At 50.9% G+C, this 21,988-nt stretch overlaps 8 protein-coding genes across 11 annotated transcripts; 3 read left to right on the plus strand and 5 right to left on the minus strand.

Moving 5' to 3' along the window:
• Positions 1-206: 206 nt before the first annotated feature.
• On the minus strand, positions 207-818 carry AAFC00_001391 (uncharacterized protein; the record flags this gene model as incomplete). The annotated part of the gene is made up of 3 exons (XM_069340578.1): positions 207-301; positions 389-571; positions 716-818. The coding sequence occupies 3 exons, from the start codon at positions 816-818 to the stop codon at positions 207-209; spliced, it is 381 nt and encodes a 126-aa protein (XP_069204045.1).
• A 1,396-nt stretch (positions 819-2,214) lies between these two features.
• On the plus strand, positions 2,215-3,968 carry AAFC00_001392 (uncharacterized protein; the record flags this gene model as incomplete). The annotated part of the gene is made up of 3 exons (XM_069340579.1): positions 2,215-2,579; positions 2,644-3,055; positions 3,105-3,968. 3 exons carry the CDS (start codon positions 2,215-2,217, stop codon positions 3,966-3,968), a joined length of 1,641 nt encoding a protein of 546 aa, XP_069204046.1.
• Positions 3,969-4,577: 609 nt separating this feature from the next.
• On the plus strand, positions 4,578-6,203 carry AAFC00_001393 (uncharacterized protein; the record flags this gene model as incomplete). The annotated part of the gene is made up of 1 exon (XM_069340580.1): positions 4,578-6,203. The coding sequence occupies one exon, from the start codon at positions 4,578-4,580 to the stop codon at positions 6,201-6,203; it is 1,626 nt and encodes a 541-aa protein (XP_069204047.1).
• An 855-nt stretch (positions 6,204-7,058) lies between these two features.
• On the plus strand, positions 7,059-8,852 carry AAFC00_001394 (uncharacterized protein; the record flags this gene model as incomplete). Of its 2 annotated transcripts, XM_069340581.1 has the most annotated exons (5): positions 7,059-7,076; positions 7,165-7,186; positions 7,378-7,745; positions 7,802-8,486; positions 8,755-8,852. In XM_069340581.1, 5 exons carry the CDS (start codon positions 7,059-7,061, stop codon positions 8,850-8,852), a joined length of 1,191 nt encoding a protein of 396 aa, XP_069204049.1. The 2 variants fall into 2 exon arrangements, with proteins under 2 accessions (XP_069204049.1, XP_069204048.1); XM_069347918.1 differs by lacking the exon at positions 8,755-8,852 and having other exon boundaries at positions 7,802-8,533.
• Positions 8,853-10,801: 1,949 nt separating this feature from the next.
• Positions 10,802-11,814, minus strand: AAFC00_001395 (uncharacterized protein; the record flags this gene model as incomplete). The annotated part of the gene is made up of 3 exons (XM_069340583.1): positions 10,802-11,136; positions 11,261-11,528; positions 11,785-11,814. The coding sequence occupies 3 exons, from the start codon at positions 11,812-11,814 to the stop codon at positions 10,802-10,804; spliced, it is 633 nt and encodes a 210-aa protein (XP_069204050.1).
• An 851-nt stretch (positions 11,815-12,665) lies between these two features.
• On the minus strand, positions 12,666-14,809 carry AAFC00_001396 (uncharacterized protein; the record flags this gene model as incomplete). Its single annotated transcript, XM_069340584.1, has 2 exons — positions 12,666-14,679; positions 14,793-14,809. The coding sequence occupies 2 exons, from the start codon at positions 14,807-14,809 to the stop codon at positions 12,666-12,668; spliced, it is 2,031 nt and encodes a 676-aa protein (XP_069204051.1).
• Positions 14,810-15,826: 1,017 nt separating this feature from the next.
• AAFC00_001397 (uncharacterized protein) lies at positions 15,827-16,970 on the minus strand (the record flags this gene model as incomplete). Of its 2 annotated transcripts, XM_069340586.1 has the most annotated exons (4): positions 15,827-16,388; positions 16,444-16,529; positions 16,584-16,854; positions 16,960-16,970. In XM_069340586.1, the coding sequence occupies 4 exons, from the start codon at positions 16,968-16,970 to the stop codon at positions 15,827-15,829; spliced, it is 930 nt and encodes a 309-aa protein (XP_069204053.1). The 2 variants fall into 2 exon arrangements, with proteins under 2 accessions (XP_069204053.1, XP_069204052.1); XM_069340585.1 differs by lacking the exon at positions 16,960-16,970 and having other exon boundaries at positions 16,584-16,736.
• A 2,435-nt stretch (positions 16,971-19,405) lies between these two features.
• On the minus strand, positions 19,406-21,611 carry AAFC00_001398 (uncharacterized protein; the record flags this gene model as incomplete). Of its 2 annotated transcripts, XM_069340587.1 has the most annotated exons (4): positions 19,406-19,846; positions 19,905-20,163; positions 20,223-21,209; positions 21,445-21,611. In XM_069340587.1, the coding sequence occupies 4 exons, from the start codon at positions 21,609-21,611 to the stop codon at positions 19,406-19,408; spliced, it is 1,854 nt and encodes a 617-aa protein (XP_069204055.1). The 2 variants fall into 2 exon arrangements, with proteins under 2 accessions (XP_069204055.1, XP_069204054.1); XM_069347919.1 differs by lacking the exon at positions 21,445-21,611 and having other exon boundaries at positions 20,223-21,154.
• Between the last annotated feature and the right edge of the window lie 377 nt (positions 21,612-21,988).

The following is a 21,988-nucleotide window of genomic DNA, read 5'->3' on the forward strand; positions in this document are numbered from 1 at the left end:
CAAAGCATGGCGTTTCGGAAATTGTATGTCCGGCACTTTTCCGTGGGATATGGACCACAAAAAGGAAGAGAAAAGAAAAGGAGACGTGCGATGGGACAGCTCCCTAGACAACACAATGGCTCATGGAATTGGTTCATGAAAGAATGGAAACAGTCGGGGGTATCATTAATAGCTTTTTATTGTACAAAAGAGGATCTGCAGGAAGATCATTTCCTCATATCAGCAAAACTCTTGCCCGACGACTTGAACTTTTTGAACTCGGTGTCGTCTCCGCGCTCCGTCTCTTCGTGGATGTTGAGCTCTGCAGAAAAACAAAGTCAGCCAAAAACCCATACCTTTTTTCCTCTCTATACATCTCCCCTTCCAAAAGAAAAGCAGGAAAGCTTACTATAGTGATGCGACTGCGCGTTCTCCCTCTGACCCTGCACGACGTTCTCGCGCAGGATCTGAGCCGTCGCCTGCGCGTGCTTGATGCCTTGCTCAGCCTCGACGCTGCCTGGTGCCACCGTTCGGCCCTGGTCGAAGTTGTGGCGTGCCCACTTGCGGGACTCGGAGATCATATGGCCGTCGCCTATTTGGAACAATCAGTAAGTCGTTGGCCAGAGGATCGTCTCTTCTGGTTCGCAACATGTTGGATTTTGTTTCTCTTATGCGATTCTCTTGGAAATTGAGCAGGACGCATTGTGGTGTATGAATGGACGGATGGAGGACTTGCCATTGAAGGCTACACGGGTTGCGCGGAGGAGGCTGCGGTACGTGGACACGACGACGTCGTGGTTGTGCTTCAGCACTGCACTCGAGACCTTTGCCGTCGCCATTGTGTGTTTCCGGGGTAGGTGTTGGGTGACAATGATGGATATCCAATTGAGGGTATCTTATTGTACAGTCGGGTCGGATCTTGAAATGTTTCGCGGCGACGGATTGGTTCCCTTGGGATCGGAACAAGGATGTTCCGAGATTCGAGGAAGGGTCTTTGCTCTGGAAAGATCTTGAAGTGGTGCTCGACAGGGTTGCCCTGTGCATTGATTGAACGTGCCATGGCCATGCGTAGGTCATACTGGAGTATCCTGTGTGTTCATATCTTCTCCGTATCACTCAAGTAGTCGAATTGTGGGTCTATTTCGATCTATGTATATCTAGTATCATATTTTGACAGTCCCGATAATCTATGTGGATGTAGAGAAAGGTTGACCAGCATTCTCATGGAACAGCGATAGTCGTTCTTCGAGTGTTGTCGAACCAAATACATCGGACATATACACCATTATTCCGAGCCTGGTCGAAATTCTTCGAAATCACTATCATTATCGTCGGCTGATGATTTCAATCATTCTTTGTGCGCACATATTAATGGCGACAGAGCGATTATGCGGTCAGATACCTTACGTACAGTAAAAGGTGTGACGGGACAGTACTGTGTACCGTTCCGTAAGTGGCCGCAAACCCCACAATTATCACATGCTCGGCTTCGGTGACAGACGCACTTTTGTAGTGCAGCTGCGCAGATGCAGCGAGATGCGAATGCCCCCATCTGCCTCATCTCTACCATGACATGCAGAGTAGAGTGAGCAACAAAAAACCCCCACAGCATCATGTTCCAACAATCTTCTCACGCCATCATGACAAGAACATTGAGTAAACACCAGGACATGCAGCTTGGCTCATGACGTACTGTATCGTCTTGCAAGGTAAGGTATGATACTGTGAATTATAGGGGCAAATGACAAGGTTACGGTTTGGGGGATCATTCCACAAGGTATGGGCAGCATACCTTATGGGCAGCATATTGGCAGCAGCTGTGTGGAAAATTAGAGTTCCATATCCCACGTGTGCGGTCTGTGCCCATTGGTCCTACTGAGATACTTTGTGCTCTGCACTTGACGTCTCGACGCTTGACGTTTCACTCGCTCGCACAGCACAGCCTCATCTTTCTTTTTATTCCAATTGCACTGCTTTCCCCCCCATATAAGTGAAAGTGCCATCTGTCGCTGCTGGATCGACACATATACCTTAGCCAGACCCCTCGACTTTTGTGCGATACCCTGTCCCCAAATCCCGGGCTCTTCCGACCGCATTGCCGAACTTGAGTCATTACTGCGGAGTAAGGTAGCTCGCAGCACCACCTGCTGAGCACCGATCGATAAATACCCCGAGATCACGCCCTGGGTAAGGTGGTTTTTATGAACCTGGACGGACTGTGCGACTCGAACAGTCATGGATTCCGCTCCGAATACTCCTACTGCTGCCGCCGCTACTGTCGCCGTCCCTTCCCCATCATATTCCCCCACATCCGGCCCTTCGCCCGCGCTGAATGGCAGTGATGGCGCCAACGGACGCTCCAACATCACCACCCAGAACATCCCTTCGCAGACCTCGCTGGCCTTTGTCGAGCCCCACCGGCCATCTCTGACCAGTGAGAAGGGCTCCGACGAGAATGTCAACCGCGCACGCAAGGGCTCCGGCTCCGTGCAGTTCCTGCCTCATCTGCGTGGGCCGGCCGCCGCCCACAGTAGGAGCCGTAGTCGAAATGTCGGTAGAGACGGCAGTCGCAGACGCATGAGCAGTCCTCCTCCACCCGAGTATGTTTCATCTCCACTCTTGCAATGTCCTCCAGCATCCGCTTACAACGAACCTCTCATGCAGGCAATTCAAGCATCGCGTGTCGTTTGATACTTTCGACAACAGAGATGCGTCAGACTTCTCGCTCACATTGAACCGCAAGCACAGAGACTACGAGTATACCAAGAGATCGCGCACTTTCCTCTGTGGTACCGATGCGAACGACTACTCGGACACCGCCCTCGAATGGCTGATCGATGAATTGGTCGATGACGGCGACGAGGTCGTGTGCTTACGTGTGGTGGAAAAGGACAGCAAAGAAGCACTCAAGTGGGCTGGTGGAGGTTCTGGTGGCAGAGAAGGCAGGGAGCGAGCCTACCGAGCCGAGGCGAACAAGATGATCACAAGGATCCAAGAGAAAAACGTCGAAGACAGAGCTATCAATCTGGTGCTCGAGTTCTCTATAGGAAAAGTCCCCGACACTATTCAGCACATGGTATGTCTCTTGGTCTTCTTTACAGCATCACTTGCTAACATGGCTTCAGATCCGACTCTACGAACCCGCGATCCTAGTGGTCGGCACTCGGGGCCGATCTCTGGGAGGTTTCACAGGCTTGTTGCCTGGCTCCGTGTCCAAGTATTGTCTCCAACACTCACCTGTGCCCGTGATTGTCGTTCGGCCCTCTGCTAAGAGAGAGAGCAAGAAGAAGAAGAGACTGCTTGACCCGAGCAGACGAGCCTACCGGGATATCCTCGATAAGAGCGACGATCTCCGTGCGGGTGATGGTGGCCACATCCTTGACCACAGCAACAGACTTAGCACCATACCTGGCGATGGCTTGGGCACTTTGGCCGAACTCAAGCAGATAGAAGCTGAGGAGGAAGCTCGAAAGGTCGCCGAAGCCGTGGGCTACAGGCAGTCGACAACGTCCGAGGGAGTGCCGCTCTCGAGAGTGACGTCGGCCAAATCTGACTTCACTGGCCGAAGCAGCAGTTTTGGAAGTTATCGTAGTGACAGCCCCGAGGCACTGCGTAGCCCGAGGAGCCACCTGATGAAGAGTCCTGAGCTGCGCGGCCTAGACTCGCCCGCCCTGAGTGATTCGGATGATTCCAGCGACTCTGCAGACGAGAGTGCGGTCTCGGCACATGTCGCAGCCCAGGAGAAGTCATTGCGAGAGGCTCGAGAGAGAGCGCTCAAGGCTGAAGAGGAAGAGAGGGAGAGAGAACGGGAGGCAAAAGAAAGCAAGGAGAACAAGAGGAGATCCCAAGCTCCAAACGGTGGCGGAGGTGCAGGCGCATTGGCTCTACTCGATGCTCTGGGTGGTCCTGACGACACAAACAAGAAGGTGAACAGACGGACCACTGACAGCAAGGGCAGAAAGCTAGCTGGGGGGTATCCGATTCCTTAATGTGTTGGATGATGATTACACTTGGCTCGATCTCGGATATTCTCATACCCATTAGCAAGCTCAGCTCCCTTGTGTTACCTTATGTTCCTCGAGCGTGAACAATCAACGAAAGCATCTTTACTCCATTTTGTCACTCTCCTTGAGCTGGAGCTATTACACAGTATTACCAGTGTATCACAACACTTTCGCCGCTGCTGTCTGCCTAATGGTGCGGCCATATTAATAGCAACTGTCACAGTCCACGCCAGGCATTGGAAAGCTTAAACCATGCCGCGAGGTCATCTCACGTCACTTGCCAAAATTGATCGACGGAAGCTATGTGGAGATCCCGCAGCGGGAAACCGTGGGGCTTGGCGGAACCCTGTGGCGGGAATCAGCAATCGCTGCGGATACGCGTTCTGAGACCTACAATTAACCGCTTCATAAGGAAGGTACAAGTACGGAACTGTACCTCAATTCGGAGCTCATGGGTCGCTATCATATCGAACCGTTGTCGACCCTTGCTTTGACTCCACCGTCTTCTCTCATGGCCCTAAAACCCTCATTCTCACATCGATCCCACAACTTAGCGGTCGACTAGCAATACCGAACCACAAGCACATCTTGGACATGGCCTGCGACGATGCTGCCTGCAGTCCTGCCTATCTACAGCGACGGCTCGCTGATTTCCCGCCGTCGACGATTGCCTTTTCCTCGATTCCATTCGCGTTGACCTTCCTCGGTGTTGCAAGCCTGGTCTGGCAAAAGCTCTTTCCTCTACTTACGTCTTCTGGCAAGGAGGGGCTGAACGCCCTGTACTCCAAGGATAACACAAAGTCCGGCAGCGCATATAGCATCAGTATTGGTCGCGATGCCTCCTTCAAGCGCATTGTCGCCTTCACTTTTTCAACAACCATCGCTCTCTCGGCAGTTCTCGTCGAACTGATTCTCTGCGAGATTTCCAATCTGCTGAACCCTGCAGCACGAGGCTTAGCTCTCAGACTTACTCTTCTGTCGCTGCTGGTCCTGATCGTCATCATTATCCCAGCGTTGGCGATACATTCGTGGATCTCGGCACCACTGAAGAACTCGACTGCGGCAGGTTATGCCTCGTCGCGCAAGGAGCATCCGACCCTGCGCTATATGTTTGAGGCTGTCCTTCTCGGTCTCTGGCTCCTAGCTTTTTGGTATATGCCGCATACCTCGGTACTTCCTTCGACATTGCGCGAGCACAAGGGTAATCAGTCGCACGAGCATGGTTTCACGGAAGCATGTCTCGGTCGCATCGGCATAATTGGAATTTCACTCATGGCCTCGTTGGCCGGCTTTGCCGCTGTATCGTCGATATGGCAGACATTTGGAGTTCGGCAACGTCCTGTGCGCGAGACGGATCTATCACGCAAGGAAAGCGGCCTGACGGCGACACAAGAGATGCTTGCCACGAAAGAAAGCCGACTGCGCGCACTTCAGCGCAAGATGTCAGAAGCGCCACAGGACAAGGGTTTCATGAATCGCATGATGGGCTCCTTTGGGGGCAATGCGGACACAAATGAACAGCGCATATTGGAAATGGAGATTGCGGGCCTCGAAACCATGTCCATGACGATTTCCAGCTCACTGGCCACTCTGCGGAGTCGGTACACTGCGCAGAAGCGATCGCACACGAGCACGGGTCGACTGCTCAATGCGTGCAACTTCGTCTTCTCACTGTATTGTCTGTACCGTATTGCAGCGACTTCGCTCTCTTCGCTACGGAGATGGTGGCAGCCAGACACTACGTTTGCGACCAGCGACCCGATCAACAACATCCTGGCACTCTTGACCACCCACTATGATCCAACCCTAGACCGCGAGGCATGGTCTCGACAATTTTCCTTTCTTCTCTCCGGAGTGATGCTACTTGCATCTTTTAATGCAGTACTGCAGACCTTTCGCCTCTTCTCGCATTTCTTCCCCAGCTTCGTTCAGCGTACGCAGACTTCGTTGCCTTTGATCATTTCTCAGATCGCCGGGGCATTTGTTATAAGTCAGGCCCTGTTGCTCCGTAGCAATCTGCCCAGTGCGGCCAGCAATGTCATCACAGAGGCTCTCGGCACTCCACTCGAGCGTAGGTTCGTCGAGGGCTGGTTTGAGAGCTGGTTCCTCGTCGCGGTAGGACTGACAAGCGTCGGTGTGCTGATCAGTCGAAAACTGAGCACGGGTGACTGGGATGACTGGGATGATGTCGGAGATGTTGAAATGGGCAAGATGAGTTAGGCTGCTCACCCAGCTGGTTGGACCAGATCAGCTATAGATCACGAAGATTAACGACTATAATGCTGCATTTGGGTCAGGCGCACAGGCAACATGGCAGCGACATGCAGGCCACCGTTAAGCAAAGGGCCCACGCAGGGTTGATTATCGGGGAAATTGAATATATGTCTTTCTGATAGCAATGACGTCCCTTTAGACTCTATCTCCTCTTTTCTACCCCCCTTTTCTCCTCTTCCTCCTCCCCTTCATCCTCCTCATCTACCGAATTCCTCCAGGATCAGCGATTACCTGAATGAAACAGTAGAGAAATATGACCGGATCCAATAGTGATGATCCATCGAGCGGTATGGGGTAAGTTGCCTTTACTGCGAGGTACAAAGTTACATGCAGCTCGCAAACGCGTTCCCCCGCACGAAGCAAAGAGGTCGGATCTCCCGCTCTCACGTATTGTACCACTACTACTAGTAGGCAGAGGCACGCTGACTCACCCATCTCCCACCTCGATTACATCAGCAAGCCGCCTCCCATTCCCCATACCGGAGTTCAAGTAAGTCATCGCCCTAGATCGAGTAGCATAGCAGACTGCGAAAGAGCGAGGTTGTCGGAGATGATATGGCGCAAGTTGGTTTGTCGCATGAGCTGACTGGCGCGCAGTCGGGCAAATACAGTACCTGCCCATTTCCATCATCATCATCAGTAAATCGTCTGTGACTGACACAGGGAGTTTCAAACAGCCGTGGCTGTCGCTCACAAACATTTGTTTCGCGAGTATACTGTACATAGAGCGACAGACACCGTAGTCAGCCTCGAGCTTGTCCGGACGCGCTTGCATCTAGCCTCTTGGGAAGGATAGACATCATGCAGTCATCTGCCCAGGTAAGTGCCTGATAAGATGCCGTTCCAAACGCACGCCACGCTGCCTTCTCTCCTGATCATTGAAGCGGTTGCTGACATGGACATGTAGGACAATCATGATTTCGAAATGAGTATGTCTTCTCGGCGCATGACTTGTCTGCTTTTAGAGACTCCTGCTTCTCCTTCTTTCCCACATCTGTCATACTTGACTTCGCGTGTCGGTTCTGTTGACATTCAGCCTTTCTTCATCCAATATATGGCGTTGCGTCCTTCTGTTGTCCTGTGACCATTGCAAATGCGCGCATACTGAAAATTGCAACAGGCCTACGCGACCAACTGATCGCTGCGCAACATGGTCCAACCGCGCCTACAGGATCCCAGCCTGCAGAGCATCATTACCCTCCGCCATCGGCACATCAGCAACAGCAACAGCAACAGCAACAGCAACAGCAACACTCGCCGCCGCCACCGCCACCATTGCACCACCAACAACAACAACAACAACAACAGCAGCAGCGACAACATCTTGATCCGTCCATAGCTGGTCAGCACGTCGAGTCGTACACGATGCCTCCAAGCAACGGCATCATGCAACATCATGACAACTCGCCCGCCGCCAACAAGGCTGCGAGCAAGGCTCAGCGCGAACTCTCTACCACCAAGCGCGCGGCTCAGAACAGAGCTGCTCAGGTTTGTCGCCTTGTGTTCGATGTCCTCCTCTTTGCTGGACTAATCACCCCTTGCAGCGCGCTTTCCGTCAGCGAAAGGAGGAATACATACAAAAGCTTGAGGAGGAAGTGCAAAAGTTCAGGTCTACCGACGAGCAATTCAAGACTCTACAAGCTGAGAACAGTGCGCTGCGTGCATACGTTGCTGAACTGCGAGAGAAATTGTTAGAGGCCAAGATTCCCGTACCGCCATCTCCTCAGATGCAGAGGGCTGGCCCGGCCGATTCGCTGGCTTACGATGCAACTTCATCGTCTCTGCCTCCAGGAGGTACTGCCAGTGGAGATCAGCAGGCTAGATTCTTAGCACAGCCTAATGCGGAGGAGGATCGTTACCACCCAGACATGCGAAGTAGCCAGCAACAATATCAAGAACATGAAGGCCACCCGGGGCTTGCTCAACAACAACAACAACAACAACAGCCGCAATACCAGCAATCAACACCCACCCCTAGTGGGATCTATATATATTCCAAGGCTCCTTCAGATCCTGCTCCTCTACCTGGCGCAATCGATCAGCTCCGTGCTGCCGCCGCCTTGGCAGATCGACTCGAAAACGAAATCCCTGCTCACGACTCTCCGACTATTGGCAGCCCCTCTACCAAAGTGGAAACCGAGTCTCGACTGTCTTCTGATCCAGGTGATCAACCACCTCGCAACAAGCGACCACGTCTGGAAGAAGCCGAAGGTAGCAAGACTTCAGCAGGTGAGCTACGACTCCTGGCCGCACTGCATGCATACAGTAATGATTAACGGGACTGGTTCTTTCCCCATTCTTTGCTGTAGCAGCTGAGGCTTCTTCTTGAAATGATTGTTCATCACAACAATGTCCACCATGCAACGAGCACATCATACACAACCCATCTGTCTCTTTATCTCGTTAATTTCTCTTCACACGCCTCCTTTTTCTTTCTCTCTGGATGTGTTTGCAAACAGGAAGACTAATGTGTTGCGTGTTTTTCCAACGACTACAGCAGGCGGAGTGCTCGTGGCCCTCGTTAATAGGCTCGCTGGACTGACCGGTAAAGGCTCAGGTTCGGGAAGCGTGAGCGGAAGTCCTTCGAAGACTTGATTTTCATAAGTCAACCACAACGGTCGATGTTTTTTCTTTCTTCTGTCAACACGACTCCTTTACATGGCTGTGTTCATTTCGAGTTCTTCGTTTCAGAGACCCTCTTGAGGCCAACGACTCAAGGAAGACTAGACTTGTACCGAATTGTCTGTCTCTATCGTATGGACGTTTTCCTGAACAAAGTCGATATCCAAGCGCCGATCGGAGGTGTCGTTAGTAATGCCGCGATCCAGGAGCAAAGCAGACCACTGTTCGAGATGAACAAATGTCAGAGAGATGAACAGCAACCTGGAATGCACACTTTAGATGGATGTGGAAGGGGTTCCCGGTTTGATTCATTGATACCTTTTTCTTATCTTCTCATTCTTTTTTTTTTCAAACTCCCATTGTTACATATTACCTTTTTTTTCCCCATGACGATAACACATTAATCCAACCTTTTTCCTGTCGTTGTTCTCGGACTATGCATCTGTCCTTGATCATCCTCTTGTGCCATATGGGCCAACATGTCATACTGCGCTCCTCGTCGCCTGTAAACACCATGTCTTGTCTCAAATCTTCCTCTCGTAATCATAGACATCATGTCCAACAGACATAGGCATCCGAAATAGTATATCAATGTGAAGTACAGCCTCGGTATGCCACCTCGATTGAACGCGAGCGACTCGTGACAGATCCGTCAATTGATCGATTAAATCACATGAACATGATAGTACTAGTAGTACATCAACGTATCGCCCGAGCCCGGGGCTAGGTAGATGCGAAAAAGAACGTCGTTGATGAACGTATATATATCCGAGGGTACACATGCACGCATGTGATCATCAATGTTGTCAATGAAGAAGTTTGTCAGGCGAGAAGAGGAGACGAAGATAGCGGTACCGGTACGTTCCCTCGACGAAAGTCATGAAAACAAAGGACAAGGACAGGGTCATGACCACGATTCTCCCTGCCACGCCGCCGCCATCGAAATCCTCTAGATTCCAGTCTCAAGTCTCAATGTCCTAGGAAGCTTGCGTTCTCGAGTCTCCACCTACTTGTCTCTTCTCGAGACCCTTCGAGGTTCTTGTATTATTGATTGATGCGAGTCTTATGTCAGCGACACAACTCTTGTAATTAGCGATGGAACTCCTCGTACCTCAGCAGTACAAGCCGACAAGACGTAAGGAAAGCAAAAAGAACAAATCAGAGATTTTGAGAAAGGGTAGATCTAGAGATCACAGAGACTTGTGGCTCACGGACTATCATGCATCTGTTCGAAACCATCGGTTGGAAGCTAGGTAGGGAGGTAGGCAAAGCAATAGTACCACTTGTACATGATCAGATATATCGACAAAACCGGCGAGGTAGAAAAGAACAAAGGGTAGTAGAACAAGATGAAGACTTGGTAGACGACTAGAGAGAAAAAGAGGGTGGTGCGAGATTGGGAAAGAAGAAAAGGGACTAGTAGTAGTGAGACAACGCAGTCTTCTTACTTGTGCCTTCCCTCCCCATCTTTTATTCTTCATACTCTCACAGACCTCAATCTCCCTCGTCCTCCCCCCCTCTCCCCTTGTTTCCTCTATATACGCAAGAAAAGCAAACAGCAAGAAAAAACGCCTTCAAAAACTCCGGTTTCTTTACGCCATTATAAAGAACAACGTCACAGGTCGAAAAGCGAAAAAGGGGGGGAATAAATCAAAAACACGAGAGCACCCCATCAGTCTCATGGCACTCCGTTCCACGACTGCATCCTGCTCGCTTCATTGCACGGCTGCTTCTGGACGTCCCTGCAAGCGGAACAACACCTTGGGGCTCACCAAACATACATGATCCGATGTCCCTAGAGAATTACACCATTGCAGCAGTCTTCGTTTCCCATAGTCATCTCATCTTTCGCATAATCGACGGCCTGAAGCTTTCGTGGAGGGTAAGCGACGTTCTTCTCTCACTCTTTTCCTTTCACATCTTTAACAGCAGTTCTTGCCCATGCCGCCAGCAGCATTCTGGCCGGCCCCGACGTCGACGCCAGAGTGACCACCTGCGCCGCTACCACCAGCCTGCTGCGTCGAGTCGACGATACGCTTCTTGATGTCGCTGGCGAGAGAGAAAAAGGCCTTTTCGACATTGATGTTAGATTTTGCCGAAACCTCCATGAAAGGAATGCCGAGTTCATCTGCGAGGGCTTGGCCCTGAGCGGTGCTGACAGCGCGCTTCTCCTCCCAATCGCACTTGTTGCCGATAAGGATCTTGTTGACACCTTCGGTTGCATGTTGCTCTACGTTTGAAAACCAGGTGCGGATGTCTATAACGTGACGGGTGATGTGTCAGTAGAAGGTGCTTAACGTATAGTGCAAATCCAGTTGGCTGTATCCGTGTCCGGTATACAAGCTCAACAAAACTCGGTGAGATAAAAGAAATGTACGCACTGTTGAAGCTCTTCTCGTCAGTAACGTCATAGACCAACAAGATACCCATGGCGCCTCTGTAGTAAGCGGTGGTGATTGTGCGGAAACGCTCCTGACCGGCGGTATCCCATATCTGTAGCTTGACACGCTTGCCATCTAGCTCTATCGTGCGAATCTTGAAATCAATGCCGATGGTGGTGATGAAAGAAGGAGTGAAGGAGTCTTCGCTAAAGCGTAGCAAGCAGCAGGACTTGCCCACACCACTGTCGCCTATGAGGAGCAGCTTGATCTACATTGTGGGCATTATGTCAGCAAGAGGAGCTTGTGTTTCCTGTTCACGGCGTCTCTAGATGTAGCCAAGCACATGATAGTATTGCTGGTGATTAAAGTCCAATGGCTCAGCGATAGTATGCGACGATAGAAACCAAGAAACAGCATCAAGAGGCCAGGAGAGAGGAGAAAACGATAGATAGTGATTCGGATTGAAACAGCAGCGACAACGATCGAGGCAGCAGCACTGGTGATAGGCGGTAAGGTAAACTCACCAGGAAGTCATAATTACGAGTTCCCGCCATGACGAAGGCGGTAGTGTCAAGAAAAGGCTCAGCAGGATCAGGATTAATTGATTAATGTGTGCGTTCAATAAACAAACAGCGGGCACGAGTAGATGTTTCTTTGTTCTCGGAGCCAGGAAAGTGCAGTTAGCAGTATTGTACTCGTAGTAAGGCGCGGGGGTCAAGTTGGCACGCTTGGGTTAAGGGTTGTGGAGACGTTGATTGAAACAGTGGCACACCAAAGTCTACCTACTCGTACCAGCGCGGGATGGTGCCAAGGTACGGAGGTAAGGTAAAGTAAGGATAAGTTAGGGTAAATTATTATGATATTATGTTTCTTGTTCAAAGAAGACTCGGTGCTTGTTTTAATGCAATCAATCGGGGAGCTTGGTAATCAAGAGAAGGAAGAAAGGGCATAAACGGCGCCTTTTGCAAGCAACAAGTGTAGAGATAATGGATGCCTGATTGCAGAGGATCTGATGAAATGGCGGTCGTGGCAGGAGCTCGAGCACAAAGAAGAGGAAGTGAATCCGTCATCCACCGCCTACAAGCCGCCAAGCCTTGTATCCGCTCGAGTAAGGTACCTTCACTCGACTCCGTCATCCGTCACATGCCATACCTTAGCATATCAGAGTCATTGCGTCAAACATAACGCCTTTCAACTTAGAAAATGTACTCAACCTCGGGCAAGGTTACCCTGCGCCATCACGGGGTGGGAATACAGATATTCGAGGCAGAAACACCATTCGTTAATTTTGATTGACATGGCTAGTACGCTCACTGCGTAGATGTGAAGCGTCTGTAGTCTTTGGTCATATTCTTCATGCGCCATCCTACTGGAGAATCCAGTTACCCTTCACACATGATACCGCCTAGAAGTATCTCTTGTATGCCCAGCGGATCCTGTGCACCACCTTCATCTGCTTCTTCACTCCCGTCCTCACATCGACCAACTCCTCAATATCTTCGACAAATTCCCTGAAGACTTGTCCTGGCATGACTCTCCTGGCTTCTTGTCTGAGCACATGCACCTCACACAGGAGCAGGCCATGATCCTTGTAGTATAGCTCTCCGAAGTCCGTAGGAGTGCTGTTTGTCAGGACGCGGTCGATGTTGCGGAGTTGTCTCGTCATTTGACCTTGCTTCCTCGCTTGGTCAATTCCCTTTCGTGAACTGAAGCTTGATTGTAGCCAGCGTGTCAAACCGATGCAGACAATTACTCCAGGCGTGAGACCGACCAAGCCAAACACGAGCTCTTGGCTCTTCAGTAAAGCATCGATGCCTCCGATGGCTACTTCGACATCCACCTTTGTCTTCTGAATTTGTATTAGCAGGGCACGGATCAGGTTGCCGCGCACCGTTCCCATGAACGGACTGGCAAGGTCTTTCTCGTATGCTTTCAAAACAGGTGTGAGATCTCCTTCGCGGATCTTGGCTCTGATGTCTGCGATTTCCGCCTCCGTGAGTGGGTTGCCCGTGTCTGTCGCGTTTCCGGGGTTGTCAACAGCGAAATCAACGACCATCCGTTCGAGACTTGCGCGATCGCCCTCAAGCGAGCGCTTCGACATGATGGAGACTTCGCTGCCCTCGTCATGGCGGATGGTCTTGATAAGATTGCGTGTCGGCTCGACGACCCAGTTTGTCCAAAAGTCAAGCATGGTGTGTCCAAGTTCCTGGATCCAAGTGATGATTTCAGCTCGACGGTTGACCACGATGCGGAGGACAGTACTAGATGAGAGGATGCCAAGTGTGATGGGGAACCAGTATCTGATCAGTTTCGAAGGTCTGCCGTGCTCCGTGACGGCGGCTTTTGAGCCTCGTGTGTATTCGGGAATGCGCGAGTCGAGAAGCCTCATCAGCCTATCTGCGATTGCGGAGGCCTGAACACCAGTAGCACCTGTTCCCTCACCGTAGATGTCAATCTCGTAGAGTGGATCCTCGTCCGTCTCCTCGGCGATGGCCGCGTCGAACTTATCCACGGAGAGATCCTTTTCGTTGACTTTCGCAAGCACAGCATCCATTATCGCTACGTTCCTCGCGACACTGGCTTTCCATTTATCACGGCCACTGGTCTTTTCATCGGGTGTCGAGAGACCCTCACCGTGTACACTCTCGTTCATCAGTCCTTCTCCGAGCAGTATACCCAAGGCGTTCGCTCCCCTGAGCCTGCACTTTTTGAGGTTTGCCTGCTTTTGTCGGACCTCACTTCTGATCCTCTGTACAGGGCTCACGACGCGCTTCTTCATCTCATAGATACTCCTGTCCCGGACAACTTCCTTGACGAGGCCGTAGAACTGACGCCACTGGTCGGTGACGCTCTGCTGCGCATTGGCTCCAGCCTCGCTCATGTTGAAGCGATTGTTTCTGGCTCTTTGCTGCACGTCCGTCCAAACATTGCTGCCCCACTCCATGAATTTGAAGGGCGACACTTGTATACTGTACAAAGCAGTGTAGTATTGTTTGTTGAGAATCTCATCCCAATACCAAACATCGTCTGCCAGCGCGACAGTCTCATCCAATAGTCGAGAGAGCACCAAGCCGTACACTTGCACTGTAGCTTTGGACACCACTAACCACTGCAGCTCCTGCTCATACTCGTCCTGTGGCTGTTGCCGATCTTCCGAGTCTTCATCTTGTTCTGTCGTAGCCGCCGAGGCAGAGTTCGAGTCCAGTCCAGCTGCAGAAAGATAATTGCGAATCTGCGAGCTGGAGAGTAGGGGGTTGCGCGCCGAGGGGTTTGTCGACAGTGACTTGACTAGTGACTGGAGGTGAAGGATGTGTGGAGATGGCGCAGGAGGATGTTCAGCCGAAGAGGTTTGCGCACCCAATGCACCTGCCGAAGAGAGTTGTAGACGGTCGAGTTGGCCATCCACGCGGCGGATCTGGCTGTTGTCGCCGACATGTCAGTCTGGGCGCTTATGAAATGGACAGTATCTTTCCCCTCTCTTTCTCCCATAAAAAGATCAAATGAGAGGGAACAGAATCAAGGTAATACGCACTCTACTACAAAAGACATGATGACCTTAGATCTCAAGCTCCTCTACGGAGAAAGGGGATGGTAGAATACTCAGTATCAGCAAAGCAAAAGAATATATCATTTATCGCAAGCTCAGTCATGCATAGCACAGGGTGACGTTAACGCATCTCAGGCAATGCGGTAAAAGAGCATAGCGAGGAGCACAAGGTCACAGATGCAAAAGCCAGATATGGAAAAGGCTGGAAACGATATAGCCTCGACTAAGGCAGGGTAGGGTAAGGTAGGGTGAGAGTAACCGTTCACTCACACGCGTGACGAGAACCGCGTCGGTGACTCGCATGTGCCCGGTTCTCTGCAAGATGATGTCACCTTTGGGCTCTGCAACCTCACCTCTTTGCAGTGCATCGAGATGCTCTCCGGTAGGTAGCTTCCATGGTATTTATGCTTGAGTATCTTCGTCTAGTTGAATAGGATATTACATGCAAAAAGGTCGGGTTCTGCTTTCACGAGTTGTGCTTTCCCGTCGGTTCTCAAGCGTGCTGGCTCAGTATGCGATGCATTTCGGCTTTCGAAGCGTGGCGACCTGCCGGTGCGCAATGCCCACTACTGTAAGGTACATTGCTAGCTAAGTAGCATGCCCTCGGTCAGCATCAACCACTCGACTTGCTCAAGAAAATGATGATTGGTTATAACAGTCTTTATTCAATATCTCCGATGTTCAACGTAGGGTAAAGTAAACAACTCATCCTGTAGAAATTAATATGTTCCACTGCAGAGTACTGTTCCGTCAGTTGTGGGAAGATGCGGCCAAAATGCCTGTCTCTCCGATACAAGAACAATAGAGCTCAAGAAAACCACTTTGCTCCCATTCTACGCCGCCCAATGCATGATGCTGGTGTTCCAGAAACGAAGGTGCTTGGTTCCATTCTCCACCTGACGCTGCCGAAGATGAAAGAGTCCGCTTAGCCGGTTCATGATACATTCGATATTATAGTATAAGTTGGTCGACACGTGCATGACCACAGATTGCAGGTACGTCTTCTGATGTCTCCGTGTTTACTGAGCCTTCCTGGCCTCTGCGAGCTTCTTCTCTCTTCTTCTCTTTGCGGCCTCGGGTCCAGCCTCTGTGTCAAGGACAAAGTCCCACCATCTGAAGGAACTTGCGTAGTTGCCGATGAAGCGCTCGTGGTGCACGTCGTGGTGCTCGGCTCCAGCCCAGAAAGGAAGGAAATGGTGCAAGCTCCATGGGAACTCGTAGCCAGAGTGCGCATCGATGGCCTGGAAAAGACGAAGGACGATCCACACGTACATGGTCAGGATGTGCAGGTCCTTGGTAAACGCACACCAGACAATGGGCACGCCGACAGTCCCGAATCCGAGGACCATGACTTCGATTGGAGACGCGTATTCGGCAGCGAGACCGAAAGGTGCCGAGTACTGGTGGTGGATCTTGTGAATGCCCTTGTACAGAGGTCCCCAGTGCATGGCGCGGTGGGACCAGTAGTGCCAGGCGTCCTCGAGGACGAAGAAGATTGCGATCTGGTAGGCCATCTTGTAAAGAGGAGGGAAGGGGACGCTGGTGCCCATGCCGAAGTATTGAGCCATTGGGTGGAAGAGCCTATTCGATTGTCAATTCCCGAGTCCTGTCAATGCAATGCAAACGAGAGCCGTACCAGATCTGAGGCAGTTCTACGGTGAAATGACTGATCAGAACGAGCTTGGCGCATTGCCATTGCTCTGCTGCAGTAGGGATCTTGTTCTGCATACAGTGTCAGCGCGACGTTGTGGCGAATTCGACAAGGTGGCATCTCACGGCCTGAAGCTTGTACTTGTTGAATGCAGGAATACAGTCGATAATGATCCATGGGAGAGAGCGGCCGAAGTAGATGAGTTCGTGCATCAGAAACGACATGATGCCGGTGGCGAGGACATCATTGCCCATGTACGCGTACCATGCAGCCCACATGCGCTCCAAGTAATTGAGGTGCACATTGTATTGTGAAATCTGCTCGAGGTGGTTCCAGTAGGTATCCGTTGTATGTGGTAAGGCATGCGACAGTAATGTCGTCGTATTGACTGATTGTCTACAGAGGGAAATTGTTGAATCAGCGGCACGACTTTTGCATGTAGTAACCATAACACAAATCCCAGATCCGAGGACAAAACAACAGGAAAAGCAAGCCACTTACATGAAATCCATCTTTGCTGACCCAAGCCTCTAACAATGTCCTTAGAGAATTGGTAAGATGTATACGGGACTTGAAAATCTCTAGGACCACTGGAGAGAGAGGGAACAAAGATATAATCTAGGGACGGGCTGGCACAGGCTCACAAACCCTCACCAGTTAACAACTTTAATTGCCTGCGCGCGATTTCAAAGTGGTTCGATTTTATGATGGTCCCTGACCAAACAGACCAATCAGGAATGACACGGGACTAGCGGTAGATTGATACCGAAGGGGGTGAGTGGGGGGATGGGAGGGTCAGTAAAATTGGGTAAGGTAAATAAGGGGTCCACACTTTGTGCTACTGTACGAGCACCTTACCTTATCCATCGTCTCACAGATCTTTCTCGCGCTGAATCTTGGGGGGGCGGCGCGCGGGATTTTGGCTTGTTCTCGAAATCTAAAAGGTCAATGAGATGCAAAGCAAAGCGCAAAGCCCTCGATGCGTTGTCTGGGCGCTCCGTAGCCCTGTGTCAACAGCCGCGAGAACGACAACCACCTGATGATGGCGAGATGGTCACGACAGAGAAGTATGATCACAACCCATCAAATCCGTACGACTGGGTGAACCAGAAAACCCAAGCCATCGACAGATACAAATGAAAAATAATCGTCCCATGAATATTTTTTGTCTCTATCCAATCATGAAACCATCACGTTGACAGATCAAAGGCCTCGTTCGACTTCCGATGTGATTGATGTGCAAGGTACGGTATGTCACCGCATACTCTATTTCGATGTACAAAGTACCTTACTTCGCCTCCGTAGCCCCAATATAACATAAGGTATGCCCCAAGGTTTCGTACAATCAACCAACAGTCCTCTGGCCGGCCGGTCTGCCATCCTCTTTTTGTTGTTGGCGGCACATGAATCCAACCAACCGACAGACCGGGCGAATAGACCGTTTCGTCTGAGCCCCTGTCCATTTTTTCGCCACAATATCATGATTTTTGCGTGCAGTGCATACGCAATGCGAGCTTGCTCTCTGTCTCTTTCTTCTTTCAGAGCGTCGGAGATACGGCTTCCAAAGCTCACTTCCGAGTCCGGCGTAACCTAGTCGGATTGAGCAGTGATATCACACTCCCCATATTTTGTCCCACTGTTCCAGAAGAAACGGACCCCCATTTGATTCCCCTTTCGTATGTGTGTGAAGAATTGCACTTCACACTTGTAGGTTGCGTGCGCAAGCTCTTCTACCAGTCAATTGTGGGACCTGAAGAGACGCATCATCTATCCACTTTTATTTTTTTCTTACCTTTGGTGGTGCGTAATGAACAGCACCCCTCTCTGTCTGCAGGTAGGTTTCATGGGACGATTGAGAATAACAAAGCAAACAATTCAACGCAATCGGCCGTGCGCGCGCAGTCGACGAGCGAAATAGGCCATAGCAAATAGCTCGCGAGCAGTTCCACTGCGGATGTCCAAGCATTTACAAGACTTTGTAGATACAGGCATAACCAAAAAAAAACACATGACTTATCAGTCATATCTACTGACTCGTATATCATAGCAAGCCATGCAGAATGAGATTCAAAGTGAAAGTGTCTTGCCCTATTTCGCCTGAATGAGCAAATCATGTATACCCTAGGCAGGTAACCACAATACAATTACTTTCTCGGTAGTGATGCGATCACTATCCCTCTTCTCCCTCCCAATCCTTTTACGTTTTAGTCAAGCTGTCAAGTCACAGAAGCCAGAGCGGACAAATTCGAGACACAAGAACGAGAAAAGGACCCACAAGGAAGGAAGGGACGAGTGTTTCATCGAAGAGCATCAAGAAAGTAGAATAAGGTCCGAAAAACAGCTCGAGTATATAGCGGGAACACGACCGAGATGGAACCAAAAAGCCCTCGTTTGAGGGAGGGAGCATACTTGACGTGATATTTCTCGATCTTTGTTTGTTTCTCCAAATCCCAGTAGCAGAGCATAGCAGAGGCAGAGCAGATCAAGGAATTTGAAAAATAGCAAAAGGGGCAGGGCGAACAAAGTACACCTTAAAACACCCGTTGTTGACCCACGAAACAAAGTCCCCAAGCATAGTTGTCAAAACACCATTCAAGATGCCAAAAACAGAAAAGGAGGATCAGAGAAGGGACAGAGGCAAAGGAAAAGGCAGGGAGATCAGGATCAGGAGAGCGCAGAAAAGCGGACGATAGTGCATATTGACGACATGCAATGCTTTCCCTACAGCAATCCTAGACTGAACCACCTTCTCCTACTTCCATCCGAATCGAGACTTGCTCGTGAGACTTTGTATGGCGTCTCGAAAGCAAGAAAAAAGAAAATCCCGTCGTCGGTGTGCCGACGTCCCCCCCAGTCTGCTCAATCGTGCCTCCGTCCAGCCATCCAAGCGTAAGAGTCATTATGAAGACAAGGTCGATTTCAACCTCATCCTGAATGCCGAACAAGCTCACCGAGCCTTTTTTATCTCTGTAGCCCAGCCCTCGATGCCTTCTCCCTTGCTGCCCACCGCGACATTTGTCTTGATACTCGTCATGCCCTTGGTATCCTCTAGGAACGGATGGTTGGCCATGCCACCGGCGTTGGCCCGCTCGGCAGGTAAGAGATCAAGCATGGGAAGCAAGAAGTCGGCGATCCGCTTGGCTTCTTCGATGCTGAAGTGGTATTTTTCCCGTAGCACGTCAGACAAGGCCCAGTGGCGTAGGCGGTGGATATTGCGAAGCTCGCCTTTGCGGTTGAATATCTCTTGCGACCATTTACCTGAGATGCATAGGGATTTGGGGAAGGTGCCGAGTAGTTCGATGATCTGTGCGATATGGTCGTCGTCCTTGCCGTATTTTGTGCCAGACTGTGGGTCGAAGAGGTAGTCGCCGGTGATGAGCTCGAAGACCTGGACCAAGTTAGCGTCTAGCTGTACATAGAACGGGTGAATCAAGACAGATACGCACCATACACGCCATACTCCAAACATCAGTGCTAGCACCCCATTTGGCGCCCAAGATGACCTCTGGAGATCTGTATTGCCGCGTCTGAATGTCATTTGTGAAGTGGTGTCCAACCCAGCATGCGTTACCCAGATCCGCTATTTTCACAGAAATCGTATCAAACATGGTATCCTCGGCCATCTTCTCGGTAGAGGTGCTCGCAGCGGAAGCTGAAGTCGAGTTTCCAAGATCAATTCCAGAAACGTTGTTTGCAAGGATGTCTCTGTGACTGATTGTGAGTTACAAAAGCTGCAGTGGAAGTAAGAGCTCAAATGCACTTACGCGGTCTTTTCTCTCTGCTTCTGGTTCTGGACGTCTTCATCCTTGAGTCCAAGCGACTCCCGCATTGATAGTGAGTTTGGTGACAGGGTACCTTTGGCACCACTCATTTCAACGCCACCCTTGAGACTCTCGCCTTGGATCGGGGGTGTGTTACCTGCACCATCCTGCATGAGCTTGTTGAGGCTCTGAGCACTGCCTGTGAAGTTGTATAGATCCGTCTGGCTGAAGCTCGCGTTGAGCGGACTGGGTAGAGGTTGGCTGCCGGTGATGAGGGTTCTCCGCCTCCTTCGGCCGTTGCGATGGTCGTCTTTCTGCTTCGTCTCTTCTTGAACGTATGTCTTGACGATTTGCTCGACATCGCCAATCTCGATCAGGACATTCTCGGGCTTTAGATCAGTGTGGATGATACCGCACTCGCGATGCAAGTAGTCGAGACCCAACAGGACCTGTTTGGTGATTTGCTTGACAAGAGGCATAGGTATCCCTCTATGATTCCATTTCTTGATCAGACCCAGCAGATTCTCGCCCAAGACCTCGAAGACCATGCAGACGTGCATGCCATGGGGACCTTTGTGATTGAAGGAATCGAGCAGGCTGACGACGTGCTTTCGGCCTGGATGGTCGATGTTGGCTTGCACCACCTTGTTGAGCAGCTTGATCTCGTCGAGGGCCGTTTCCGTGTAATGCGCAGCGGAGCGCACGACCTTGAGCGCAACGTGCTTGCCGGTGAGATTGTCGCGCGATAGCCAGACAGTGGAGAAGTGACCCCAGCCCAATTTGCGTATCACTGTGTATTTCCCATCGTTGTACTGTTCGCCGACCTGAACAGGGTGATAGCCTCCCTTGCAGTAATCCTCGGAATCCTCTTCGTCTGCTGTCGCCTCCGTGGCCTCGTTGCTAGAGGTCGATGACGATGACGGCGACCGACTCATCTCCTGCGAATATGTTGATTTGGGCTGTGTCAAGGGCGATGATGTGGTCACTGAGCTGTGAGGAGGAAAATAAAATGTTCAGTTGAGGTTGTCCAACGTGTCTTTTGGGAGGCGCGACTGGGGAGGAGGGTGGGGATAGAGACAAAGTCTCGGGGCGTAATTTGACGCTCAGCTCAGCGCAAATTCATACTTCCTTCGATGTGGGGTGGGTGTGTGTGTGTGGAGGGGTTCAGGGATCCAAGGGCAATCAAGACATTGACGGTGACGACAAATGGAAGATGGGAACTCACGAGTACTGGCCTGCAGCTTGTTGCTGCGCTTTCTGTTCCTCGGTGGTGATTATGGGTTTGAGGTCTTGCTTTCTTCGCTTCTTGCCGTTGCTGCCGTTTGAAGATGCAGCGCTGGCTACCTGCTTGGCCTTGTTGATCGCTGCCTTTTTGATGTCTGATCCATTCATTTTGTGAAGTTTATGAAGAGGTGGAGGGGGAGGGGAGAGGAGGATATAACAGATTTAGAGGGGGCGGCGGCGTGGCGAAGAAGAGGCAAAGGAATAATAGTATTGGGTGTAATAGTGTGTCGCCGTGAGGGCGAGATTGAGAGAACAATCTTGGACGGAACAGGGTGTGATACGCTGGCTGGCTATATGTCGCAAGCAAGCACGCACTGCAGAACCCAAGCCTCTTGTCAAGCGCGCCCGAGATGGCTGGCGGGCGATGATTGGATCGGGTTGCCGACAAAGCAATCTTGAATGCGAGGGAGAATTAAGGTCGAGGCTGCAGAGAGTAGTGTGGAGAGTGATGAGGGCAACAACAGTCACGAAAGGAACAGTCGATA

Source organism: Neodothiora populina (assembly GCF_041146345.1).
Source record: "Neodothiora populina strain CPC 39397 chromosome Unknown canker_contig_12, whole genome shotgun sequence".
In the NCBI taxonomy this organism is placed as follows: domain Eukaryota; kingdom Fungi; phylum Ascomycota; class Dothideomycetes; order Dothideales; family Dothioraceae; genus Neodothiora; species Neodothiora populina.